The sequence below is a fragment of the Anopheles maculipalpis genome, chromosome 3RL, assembly GCF_943734695.1.
Source record: "Anopheles maculipalpis chromosome 3RL, idAnoMacuDA_375_x, whole genome shotgun sequence".
In the NCBI taxonomy this organism is placed as follows: domain Eukaryota; kingdom Metazoa; phylum Arthropoda; class Insecta; order Diptera; family Culicidae; genus Anopheles; species Anopheles maculipalpis.
The window spans coordinates 24,480,982-24,494,084 of record NC_064872.1 but is presented as its reverse complement, the minus strand read 5'-3'; the positions used below and the strand labels follow the sequence as shown (position 1 = coordinate 24,494,084).

General features: G+C 42.0%; 1 protein-coding gene across 4 annotated transcripts in view; it reads right to left on the bottom strand.

The window, feature by feature from the left end:
* LOC126564230 (CUGBP Elav-like family member 2) overlaps positions 1-13,103 on the bottom strand; it is a 222,427-nt gene that overhangs the window by 98,259 nt on the left and 111,065 nt on the right. For all 4 annotated transcript variants that reach the window (XM_050221213.1, XM_050221214.1, XM_050221215.1 and 1 more), the window contains exon 3: positions 10,659-10,741. In XM_050221213.1, the coding sequence (XP_050077170.1) occupies positions 10,659-10,741 (83 nt within the window). The remainder of the gene's footprint in view (positions 1-10,658; positions 10,742-13,103) is intronic.

Here is a 13,103-nt window from a genome sequence, read left to right as displayed (position 1 = left end):
GTGTACATCGTTACACCTGATTGTAGGATACATACCGAAAGAAATTGCCACCGGCAAATGCACCCTTTATGGCAATCAACGAAAATTGTCGTTGCATTAGTTTGGCACATGAATAAATTGTGCCGTAAATATATGTGGAAGTATTCGGAGCCCATTTTCCGAAGCAATACTAACCCACCCCGGGGAGTACAACGGGGTTTAAAAAAAAATCTCATAAAGAACACTTCCCTTTTGGTGCAACCGGGTACCGATTGGGACATAAATTTACCTTCTTCACATGTGTCATTTTAATTTATTAAAGCTTCAATTTAAGCCTAGCCTCTCCCTATCTAAAGCTTGCTCCAAACACACATACGCACGCTTGGTAAGACAATCGATTGTGGAAAAGAGAACCTTCCCTCAAAAGGACTCCACGCTATTCTTTCGCCGTAGTATGGCCAGAGCAACAATTGCACAGAAAACAAGCTTATGAAGGGATTAAAATGGAAAATACCCATCGGCTTAGAAGCCAATTACGGGGTCACAACACATAAGCACACGCTCTGGGAAAAAGGTGTATTTGTTCACATGCAGATGAGTGAATGCAAGAACTCCTTCGACAGTGTAGTGTCCTGCATTATATGTGGCCGGCTCCACAAAGGCTTGCAGCTGTGGAGCGTTGCGACAACAGCAACAGGTCGTTCTCCGTGTTCGCCTGTAGAATATCCTTAAGCACATAGCAGTGTCACAAGTCACCTCGTCGTCCACGAGGCTCAAGAACAAGTGGTCAGTGGCGCACAGCTAGAAGCACATAATGCACACATACACACATACACACATCACTTCACTCGGACCAACTCGACGACACTCGGATACGGATCGAAATGTGTCACCCATTTGTTGGCCTTCTTCCCATTCTGCTTTCCAACGAAGAAGCGTACGACGATTTTGTAGCATAATAATCGGTTCTTCATCTGAACTCTTCCCATGTCCCAGAGCTCCTGCGGGAGACTCCCGTATCTAGAACGAAACCATCTCCACTGGTCACTGGCCATGGTCTGGATGGGAAACCGAATCCAAATATAAATACGAGACAGATTAAATTCAATTAGAGCCCCCGAACCGTTGGCACATTTCAACGGACGGGATGTCCATCGAGGAATCGCTCTCGGAGGTTCCACTCGTTGTGTCTTGAACACAAAGCCCCGGTGAAGCGTGTTAGAATCGTCACGTTTACTGTCTATACCGAGTGTGTTTGTGTGTCGGTAGATGTCTTTTGCAACGAAATGAAAGTCCCACCGGTTTCCTGCCTATACATACATGGCCTAGACAGTTCTAAGTGGTTTGTGTCGTTTCCGTGCTAGCAATCTCAATCGACAATGCGGGAAAACCCCGTCCACAATTGGTGCTTCTATGTGTGCTCAATTTCTATCCAACTCCTCTCTTTGGGTAGTCCCCAGGACAAAGAGCGGAGTTGTCCTATAATCCTCGAATGCTATCGTGTCCACCAAAATCCCGCAAAGGATTAACAGGATTTCTGCCACCACCACCACCACCACCACCAAAGGGTTTATCCTTGCGTACGCAAATACTGCACACATGGATATATCCTCGAGCGATGGCCGTGTCATCGAGGGACGTTTTAAACTCGACGTAATGTGCTCTTCACATATGCATAAAAGACTTCCGGTGTTGATGATTGCTGCCACAATCCGCGCACGTGCCAATGTCCAGGACAACAACAAAAAAGTCCCATTCACCGTTGTTCCAAAAAAAAAAAAGATACGTTTTCTATGTGTATTCAACAGTAGTTTTTGTTCCTGTTTCACATTGGGAAAAATACACTCACACAGGACACACTCGAATATATCGTTCTATATGATTTTCCTTTTTTGCTATTTCGTTCCTCTGTTCCTTGAAACAATCATGTTTGGTCGTTCATCAGTGTGGTTCGTGTTGTGTCGTGTCCGTCTAGACTGGAGCTGCTCTCCCGAGGTAGAGTTCGGATACATCGGTTGGCAAAACCTATCCCGGTGCTCGGAAGTGTTATTGCCCTTAATTCCCTCACCTGGGAGATATAAAAATGAATTTTAATGCCGTATTGCAACGGGAAGAACGCGGGATTTCTCTAGTGCACAACACTTGCCAGTTTGGAACTGCTCCATCCATCCTAGCAAGAGTGTGTGTTTAGTGGTAAGTTGAGGATTTTTTTCTCCTCTTCTCCCTTAGTACAGACTGGGTTTCGCGTTCGATCTAGCTTAAAACTTCTTTCAAGAATTATCACCTCTTGTTGTGAAAATCGTCGCCGAGGGTACACTTGCAAATATTGGCACAGTGAGGCAAGATCTGGCTGGCGTTGAAGAACCTAGCGTTCTGGGGTCGTGTTCTTGCAGCAAGAAAGAAGGGACGTGATGACCCTTAACTCCCCTCCCCCTCGGCTGAACCCACTTGGCGCTCGTAGAAGAAGGAAATAATTGCACGATTATGACACCAAGTGAGAAGGATCGGTTTCTTCCGCAGCAGACAAGATGGCGTGTTTGAGCGGGGAGACGGGTGAATTTTCTAAGTTGTGCTCATTTTCTTCGGCATTATCGTCGGCATGCAACCGGCCAGCTCAGCTCTGGTAGCAGTCGCTAGGATGTGGTGGCCCCGGGATGATTTGGAGCAGTAATTTCTACTTTCGTATCGTCTTGCTGCCACTCTAAACCGTAATGGCTTCATTTGGGACTCTTCAGGGTTATTCCTTGGTTGCGGTCGTCCTTTCCGGCACTCGTCCTGGGGGGTGCCATGGACGTGACAGACAGAAGGGAAATGGATGAGAGGGAGAGCATCGGCTGTGTTGTGTTGTTGTACGATTTGAACCCTTCTCCAGGTTTGCCCTTATCAAAGTTGGAGGTATCGTTCCAGTTCGACATGGTCTTCCTCCTCATACCCAAAGTCTCCCCCTCGGGGGTATTGGTGCGGGGTGTGGTAAAAAGGGGGTTTTTAGAAGTTTAAATAAATTCCACATGTGCACAATCTCACTTCTCGCACACACTCATCGTTCGTGTCATGGTGTCTGATTTCAGGACTTCATGTTCAGCAGGCCCAAAACCCACAGCATGCTGGCCGGTGGTAGATAAGAAACGTAAAAATGGGCAAAATGCTGCAAATTATGTGAAGGCTCTCAACCACACTCTCCACAAACCCTCGTTTAAGAAACTGGTTAAAGGCAGTAGAAAAAAAAAACGAAGATGAAATCGATGAAGCCTTTAAGCAAATTACCACCGAGCTGCTAACTCGGTGCAACTTTCAACTGATTTTATGTGCAAAATCCACCCGAACCGTTGGTTTATTGCAGCGTTGTTGCAAGTGTAGCCATTTTATAAAAACATTTCAAACTCATCAAACCATAACGATTGAAGGTGGGAGGCAAGCTCGTTTTGCTCTTCAGCGCTTTATCTGCAGCATAAGTAGACACTCCGCTGTGCGTGGTATATCTGCAGATACCTTCAAAACGTTCATTAGAAAGTTCAAACATGGGAAGGTTTATCAGGAGCAGATTCTGCAGCAAAATGTGCTCAGCAACAAACCGTGTGCTCCGTTTCGTTGGTAGCTAACTGTCGCAGCATCGGGATGATGGCTGATAAAATTAGAACATAATCGTTTTTCAACAGCTAAATTTATCGCAAATTACTCTTCAATCTTTGCACTTCGCCCGATGTTATGCAGCCGTACGAGCATGCACCGAGGAAAGTGTGCGCCCGTGGGTATGCAACCGGCGTTGCATGATCGTATGAAGAAAACGTTGCACTCTAGGTACGACTCATGCAGTTTACTGGTCAGATCAACTTTTTCATGAAATTTTAAATTAAAATAGGAGTTTTTGTTCGTTGAGCTAAAATCTCGTTTTAAATTTATTATTTTGAAGCAAACCTCCACATTCTAAATCGATCGGTCGATTTTTTATATTTTTTTCCAAATTCCTAAGAGACAACTGTCCTTATTTAAGCGACGTAGACAATTCTCCCACATCTTCTAAAAGACCCACAGGAACAGGAATCAGTTCAATGAGGAGCAAAAAACCATCTCTTTTAAGCGCATTCCTGTACTGAATACTGGTGGTGGTAGTGCTGCTGCTGCTGTCTGTGCAGCAATCTATGCTTCTATGGCAAATTTGTCGCATTCAAGCAAGTCGGTATTCAAATGAATCTTTGAAGCTAACATCCGGTGGTGCCAAGCACGAAAAGATGCCGTGTGAAGGAAAATGGGCAAAAGACACATACACACCATAGCACATCGACCGCCCTTTCAAACAATTGATGAACCGAAGCTTTGGATGGTTCGGTTGGAGTGGAAGAAAAAAACTAGAACCGGGTGAGTTAATGAAAATGCATTTAGGTGTCATTCATCTTATCCACTTCCGTTTACAGAGTAGGGAAGAGAGGTTTTTTTGTTTGTGTGAAATGTTGTACGAGGAATGCAGACGTCAGTTTATTCTGGCTGCAAAATTCCTTCAACGTCAGCGTTCGATATGTGTGTACAGGATGGTGGGTGATTTTCCCCTTGATCTCACTACGGAAAGAATGATTCTTTATTGAGTTTTTAGCACTGCAATGGTCATTGTGCTTGGTGTAGATGGTTGATAAATGGTTCCGATAACATTTGTGGAACATTTTTTGGGTTTTAAAATGGAAGATCAAGGGTCAACAAGGTAGTGCGAACTGTTTCATTTACACATTTTGTACACATTTCAATTTTTTTTTTATCGAAAAGTTCGTATGCATCCATCACCACCACACACTATTTCGCTCATTAAACCCACGTGACTCGACTCATAATCCTGCAGCACGTTGCAGCCTTGTTCTAAACCCTGCCAGCACTAGCAACAGTAGCATCAAAACAACAACTCGGAGAAAGCAATTAATTTTCAGCTCGTGCCATCCATCTCTTGACCGGTAGGTGGGCGCACACATAAACACATTATCCACGTTTGTTCTGGACGGACGATCAGCGAGTCCATCCTTTGTCCGAAGCGCTTCCTGTGAAACACACTCATAATATCCTTTCCACACCATCAGCAGCTTCAGTGTGGATTATCACATTCATGGTCAGCACTAACCCCTGCCTGCTAGCCGGACACGTCCAGAACGCGATCGGTCAAACAACAACGGATGTTTTCTAGCAAACGCACACTCCCTCCCCAAACCCGATGCCTCGGTGCCATATGACTCGCACGAACATATAGCACACTGCCTGGTGATAGCACTGATTATGAGTTTAAACGATTATGATTATGTAAATTGAAAATAATAGATCGATTAAAGTTTAATTTCCCGCAGCTTCGATGAATTTTACAGTTTGTTGCACGTCCGGATTTTGTTCGGTGTGCAGAGGGACGCGCGGCGCGGTTTGAGTGCGTCACCGCGGATCACCACGAATGGATCCGGTGTCCAGGTGAGGGATACGCTGCTGATGCTGCTACTGCTGCTAATTACTTAATTCGTTTTCATGTCACTGGAGAGGTTTTTTAGATTTAATGCTGGTGGCCACTGTAGGCTTGGTCTGGTCCACCAGCAGGAGACGCAGAAGATGACGATGGGCAGGGGAAACGTTGTAGTTTTTCAATTTTTGCTATTGGAACACAATTAAAGGTAGATTTATGATCGTTACAAGCAATTGAGCACTCTATTAACAAGTGCTTTGATGCTGTGCATGGTGCTGTCCCAGCGGGAGCTCTCCATGTACCATCAGGTGCGGTCAGATGATGGTAGAAGCCGAGGCTTTTGAAGCATTATAAATAAGCCGTTAAGCTTTAATGCATTTAAGTGTGGGGAAAATGTGGTACTTCCTAGGAAATTAATTTATTTAACTGTGTGTAATATGCTTAGTAAGGAGATGGTATTATTGCTTAATTGTTGTTACGTACAATGCAAAAAAAAAAAAAATCCAGCCTAAAGGTATGCAAACTGCATTTGAAAATATATCGAATAGAACATAATGTATCACAAAACAATTAATTTAGAATTTCTATAAATTTTCGGCTTACTTTTAGGGAACTGTTTTATGAACTAGTGATAAGCTTGGAATGAATAAAATGTTTACATCAACAACATGTCGCTTCAAAAAGCATGTAGTACAATTAGCGGATGAAATAATGCACATTGCATCACATGTTGCTTTTTCTAAAATTTCTTATTCATAGGTAATAACTAAATCACAATTAAGCTCAAACAGTGCTTCTTCTGGAGGATATTACTTTCAAAATGTAACTTCTTGTTACTTAATAGTTATTGATTCACAAATCCCAAAAACAATAGCTTAAAGAGCTGCAACTTGTAATATAATTTTTCATAAACAATACATCTAGCACCAGAAAAATTTAACTTTCGTTAGATTAGTTAGTAAAAAAGTTGAAGAAGTTGAATATTTTAGTTATTTCGAAAGTACTGCTTTACAAACCCTAAAAAAACAGCTTTGAAAGTAGAAACCTTTGGTGAGGGGATGATGAGTGAAATAGTTCAAATCTGGTCTCAAACTTCATAGCGTTGCAAGTACAGTTTTCAACACTGAATAAACATCTCAAATCCATGGTGGAATGGTGGAAAATGGATATCGTATACTGATAGACGTACGTATGTAACCAGACGCACGTCTATGCCCAGCGCAGGATTATTGTGATGATTCACCCCTGGAGGTAGTGAAAAGCTTTTCTCAAACGACGCTCCGGGAGATGGTTCATCTTTTGCGAATTTCCTTCCTTTACACATCGGCATCGATGGCTTGTCGTCAGTTCCCGGTGGTTTTTCGGTACAGTTCCCGTTTGAATGTGTCTTTGATGAACCATTTCCAACGAAAGGTGCTAATACCCAACCGTAGCAGTAGTACCTTCATAAGCAGATGACTGTGACTCTGTATCTCAATCACCATTCCGAGTTTGCGGCGATGCTTTCACAAGGTAGTGTCCCGGATGCGCGCGCCATTCGATACGCAAATGTAAAAGCGAACACTGATGTGCTGATCCAGCACATATCAAGCTGCTTGATATCTGCTGACGAGGTTTTTGACACGCTAGGCAAAAAGGAAGTGAAAATCAGTGCTTTTTCGTAGATTAAAGAAAATCGTTTGCCATCTCTCAGTGCCACCCTCGGTGTGAATATGAGACCGGGTGTATTAATATAAAATTACGTTGATTTGAAGAAGCAATCCTCGGGGTTGCTTGTACGTGGTAAGCACATTGGTGCGGTGTAAACTAAGTCGATCTCGTAGGAAAACGATGTGGGCAGCTCAAACAAAGAAAATCGATGAAGGGGGAAAAGAAAGGAAAACTCGTCCCTTTTCCCCATTCTTTTTTTTTTCAAAGAAAGCTTTTCGATCAACGGCCCTGCCCTGGTTTGTTGCAATGGATATGTGAGACACCGGCTGCAGGAACAGGAAATATGATGCTCATATTCAAACACTCTTCCGTGGAAAATGTTTCAGCTGCCGCTTCATTCGTTCCTTGCCTTCCGTGGTAAATGATTTTCAAGGATTTTCATTTTGCTTTCATCAATACTCGAACGAAACCCTCATCATCATCCTTCGGGGCCGAACTTCACTCGAAACCCTGAGACCATGTTTCCGGACGTACTTACACGCGTTTATGCATGTGCTGCTTGCCAACGGACTGTTGTTTGCTTCTTATTTCACTTCTACTTTAGCCACACTGCTATGAGTACACCGAGTACAGTCATCAATGTGCTTTGATTATTGAGATTCAGAAGCACTCCGTGGAACGACAAAATTGCTGCACGCGTACGATATGGTGCTTCTCCGAGTTCTTTGCTCAACAGGATCAAATCATCGTTTGGCGCTATGTTGGTGGAACCGTTTTTAGCGGTAACCTAAAAATCGGAAGTCAACAAGACACGGAGAGAGTGTTGGGATAAATGAGTGTTGAGTTTAGCGATCCTTTTTACATCAAACGGGATGCGAATTTACGAACTCGCAACACTATATCGGGAAAATCCAATGGAATGGACCGATTTCCGGGGAAGTTTTGGAGGTAAGTACTTCATAATTTCGGCAAAGCAGAAACGAGTGCTGGTGCTGGAGTAATGTTCTGTTTCTGTAGCTCTGTTGGATTTAGCACAGGCTTCATGATTGAGACTGTGAAAGCATAACACGCTATCGACAAACTTTGCAATATTTGCTGTTTAATAATGACATGAAGTTCGTTTCTATGTTCCTTCTTTTTTTCTTCTCCACAATCACTCCGAATATTCATTCCTGAAGAAGATTGTTTGCATGATGAGTACGTCGGTGGTTGAGTTTGAAGCGATGGTTGAAAGTATTTTCGTTCTTGTCCTATCTTTCGTGCCGTAGCAGCGTGCTTCCTTCAACAAAGAAACCAACAGCAAATCGTGTCCACAAGCAGTTGTTAAATCGAACGATTTTTTCCCTCGAGCTAACCAACAACAACAAAAATCTCAGAGAACACAATATGTCACACAGTGGGATAGGAAAAGTTTTTCATTTGCGAAAAACATAACAATTTGATGACACCACACCATCCATATCCATTCCAAAGAGCAAACCGGTGGCACAGCTCTTGTTGACAGGACAACTGTCGCCATATGTTGCCCTTTCGTTTTTTGAAACACGCTTGTGTAACTGGGTTGAACTTTGCCGTTTTAGGTCGCGAGTTTGCCCGTCAAACGTGACTGTTTTCCTTTTATAAAGCTAAGAAAAATCAATAACCATGAATTATTGAAAGCTCACACACTTGTCAAGGTATCATCATCATCATCGTCGTTGCTTGCCATCGTGCAGCTTTGTTTCTCGTTTTTCCTTTGAGAAGTGACTCGAGTCGCCCAGAATTCTGAGGTAGCAAGGATTTAACCGTGATTTACACGCGCGGTTCGCGGTTTTCTCCTCAAAAAGGAAGTGATATTTATCGTGCCGCTTGTGACACCTTTTAAAAGCTCTCTCAAGACGGAGGCTATTACTTTGCCGCGTAGAAGAATACATCCGTTTGATGTGTGCTGCAAGCTGGAGGGAAGATGCTTAAAAGAAGCATCAGCGATCGTGCGTCATATGACTGTTGAAAACTACCTTCAAGTTTGACACGAGGAGGAAGCTTTTTTCAGATATATTTATGCTACATTTTTGAATTTTCGAAACACAATTTTTATCTCAGTAAGAACAATTTTAAAATTTCAACAGTTTTAATAGTTATTCTGACGTGTGTTTTTGTATTGACGGGCACACAATCTATTTGTTTGTGTGCAGATTGCATACTTTTGGGCTTTATACAGATTTTTGCATAAATTTAGGCGGCAAACGAATTGAAAAATATCCTCGACACCTGTTTCTATCATGTCCGCTTCGATGTTCAAGTGCAGAATGTTCTTTTATAAGGCTGTCATGTGCATATTAAAAATACAAGCGTGCATATATCGCTTCTATTTGTCACTTTGCTTTCTACAGGACAGCATCGTCCCAAAATCGGTTTTAATCCTTTCGCTCTGTGAAAGTTCCTACACTCAAAACTTTTGTCCATCCGTTTGCATCAACGGTCTAGTCTAGTGCTGCCCGCGATGATAAGTACGCCTGGCAGTGATAGAATGAAGTGAGTGTTTTATGGCTGTGTTTTTTTTTTATCCTATTCTTCAGAATTGATTTGTCCATCCGTTTGGTCATAATCTACCAGCCCGCACGTGTATGATGTGCTGCTCCATAGTTATGCGAATGACATCAACCACACACAGCGCGGAAAAAAAATCCCAAATGCGTGCCCGCAGAACTTGAAAGCCCAGTCATTCTTTTCGAACTCTTTTTTTATCGCTGGACAATGTAAAACATAGCGATTTGACAGCCCGTTGATAGCCGGTGGTGGAGCACGAGTACTATACCAGATAAGTACTGTCGAATAGCTCACTTCGTCCATCATTCACTCCACAAGGCTCAGTCAGTATGTATGTGTGTGTGTGTGTCATAGTGCCCCTCGGTAGGAATGCACGGTGACGGTTTTGCTGATATAATCGGACAGTTCTTTGCTGTATGTTTGCTACATAAATGTTTAAAGAAGCATTCATCCTTTTAGCCTGTTAGCAAGCTACCGGTGCTGCCAAAGATTTGTTTGACTGACTTTGCTCTGCCAGTCACATCCCTATTAGCTAGATACTTTCAACCTCAGGTAAAGACAACAAGAAAAAAATGGAGCAGCTTTACATGTTGGTTTTATTCGTGGACATACACGATGGCATGCAGTTTACTATGAACCAATGAAGTCAGCTTCTTTTAGCCGGATTTAGAAGCCCGTTTTTGTTCCTTTGTGCGATGCGGTCAGTAAGTGCTATTCTGGTACTCTGCTGCTGCAGTTTTTGAGGTACGCAAATGCAAACGAGAGCGAACACTGACAGCGTTTAATGCATGGATGTGTGGAACGACTGTCCCAAGAATTCCCCGGTAGACGTACGCAAATACGGTCACAACGAAACAAACTTACACTCAACAAATAGGTAACGATAAAGGGTAAAATGACGCATTTTAGGTATGTATGGTTATGAGAGTGGGAAAATAGGAAATGTTTTTTTTTCTAATTTTATAAGGATGCAATAGATACACAAACACAGGCCGAGCCCTTTAGTCTGAGCTTAATTCTTGAGGTTTTCTGCAGTAGAATAGGAGCTGCTACTTAGAATAGGCAAAATACTTACCCCAACAAGCGTCTTGATGTTGTGCAGCGCGTCCTGCGCCTTGAGCGCTGCCTTACGAGTGTAAAAAGTCACAAAACAGCACCCTGTGGATGGAAGAGAAACGAAAACAGAGAAGCACGATAAAGCAAACGAAACACACTGGCACAGAACGATGAACGGGAAACGTACGTAAACGCATTTAATTTGGAGCGCAGATAGGCATTTGTGGCACAATAAACGAGTAAAGAAAACATTGCATTTTTTAATGGAGTAGTGGGAGCATTGCAGACAGTAGATTGTGAAGTAGCAATTAACTTTTGCCAAAAAAAAAACTAACTGTCAGATGGTTTGTTTTTTTTTTTCAAAGATTCTGAAACGGTACAAGGACCAATATATACAATGTACAGCACAAACACTTTGGAAGAGAGCGCTAGAACAAGAATATTCGGAAGTATAATATATACAAAACTCGCTTCGTATAGACCTCACACAATCACAGTTGAACACGTAAATTAATACAGAAAAAGGATACGAGAAATCCCAAACAAATAGGTAAATAGGAAAATACAAACAAGTAAATTGGATTGACGCACGGTATAGTATGACATAGAAGTAAAAGTAAAAAGAAAACTAAAACAATGGCCCCCTTTTTGACGCACGTACAAAAAAGGTGAAGTAATACACACGATGACGACGACAACAATCAAAAACACAAACGCGCGCGCTTGGCTGGTGTAAGCAGCGATGTTTTCAAATCACAAATCAGCACAGCATAAGCAGTGTGATAATAGAGCTTTGCTGATATAATGGAATGGGTGGAGTTTGATTGAATTGAGTTTTTTTTTTTTTTGAGTGCAATCTCATGACATAACCGTTGATAGCTTGTAAATAATATTGTATACATTATGTCCCATACTTTTTTACTTTAAGAATATCATTTCGGACCCTAACCATCATTGAATTTCATCGAAACGTAGGGATACATTCCCTTTTTCCTAAAAATGTCCCACCGTGGTGATTCTTTTGAATCCATTCAGCGGAGATTACCTCCAAGATGGGATCATGAGACCAACGACGTGGCTGCTGACCGGCACAGCCACAGCAAGTTTGATCCTGGTTTGTGTGTTGAGGAAAGCAAAAAAAAATTAAGCCCGGCATGACATCGAACAAAGCGACCGTGACCGAAGAAGACCGGGGAGATCAGTGCAGACGGATTTGCGTCCCCCGAAACGATGGACCGGATATTAAAAAGATTCAATCGTTAAGGACGCGCACCCCAGTGCAAATCTCCCGAGTTCGCGGAAGCTTGACTTGAAATGACTCCTGTCAGTATCCTGCCGTGATGGGGATAAAACGTGGTCGTTTGATGCGTTTCTTTTTTTTTCATGCTGTCACTCTATGTACTGTGGCTTTGGTGGGAAACATTGAACGAAGAAAGGAAAAAAAAAACACAAAGTCACTAAGCCAACCCAACACTAAGCATACCCATCATACACCGGGGCGGAAGTGTTTTATGAGCTCAAACAACCTATCCAATCGTGGGACGGTTTTTTGTTTGTGTGTGTGTATCATCAATGGAAAAAAGATACGACCAAAATTATTATAGAAAGCATATTTTGGTGTGCACTTGTCAGCATCAGCAGGGGCGAGGAGTGATATTTTATTTGGAATTGCGATGATCGAACGTTACAGTGCAAGGCAAATTAAATAGATTCGATTCATGGGCGTAGAGAAGGATTCTGAGAACGAAGATTGTTGTCTAAAGCAATGCTTTAGATCAAAAGATGTCCCTAACATAATTACATTCCGTCATGTATTTTTGTTATTGAACTAAACTAAATTAAATCATTATCCAAATAAAAAGAGTTTGAAAAATAATTTACAAAAGTAAATGTTTTCTCTGGTTGTTGTTCGAATTGTATACTTCTAGGATGCTTTTCAGCTGCTTAGTAAATAATTTAGTAGCTGTTATACGAAGAGCCTAAAGGTATGCAATTCTCTAAACAAAGTCATATTAAAATCATTTCCTTCTTAACTTGTGTTGATTTCGTTCAGTCTAACTACAATGGCTCTTTCTCATTTTAATAGCTTGATTCCCATGATTTACCAACCCACTCAGAATAATCATACAAACGTGCCCTCTACCATCATACAATTTTTAATGGTATCGGTAACAGATCGTTTTCTACCCTATTTCTGTATGTAGGAGGATGTTTTGTTTATCTATCTTAGCAAATATTGTATTCTGTCCCTGTCCAATATGCCACCCTTGATCGATACAGAACACAATTGAGGTTAGGATATAAAGAGATTACAAGAAAAGAAAAAAATGGAGATGAAAATTGTTCAACAAACCTAAATTAAGCCACTGGGTGGGCAATTTCGTATTCTTATCGGACGCACGCTACAATACTATCATATTTGTAGCGTTTCTAAGACATTGTGAGCTTATCGGAAGGATTTCAT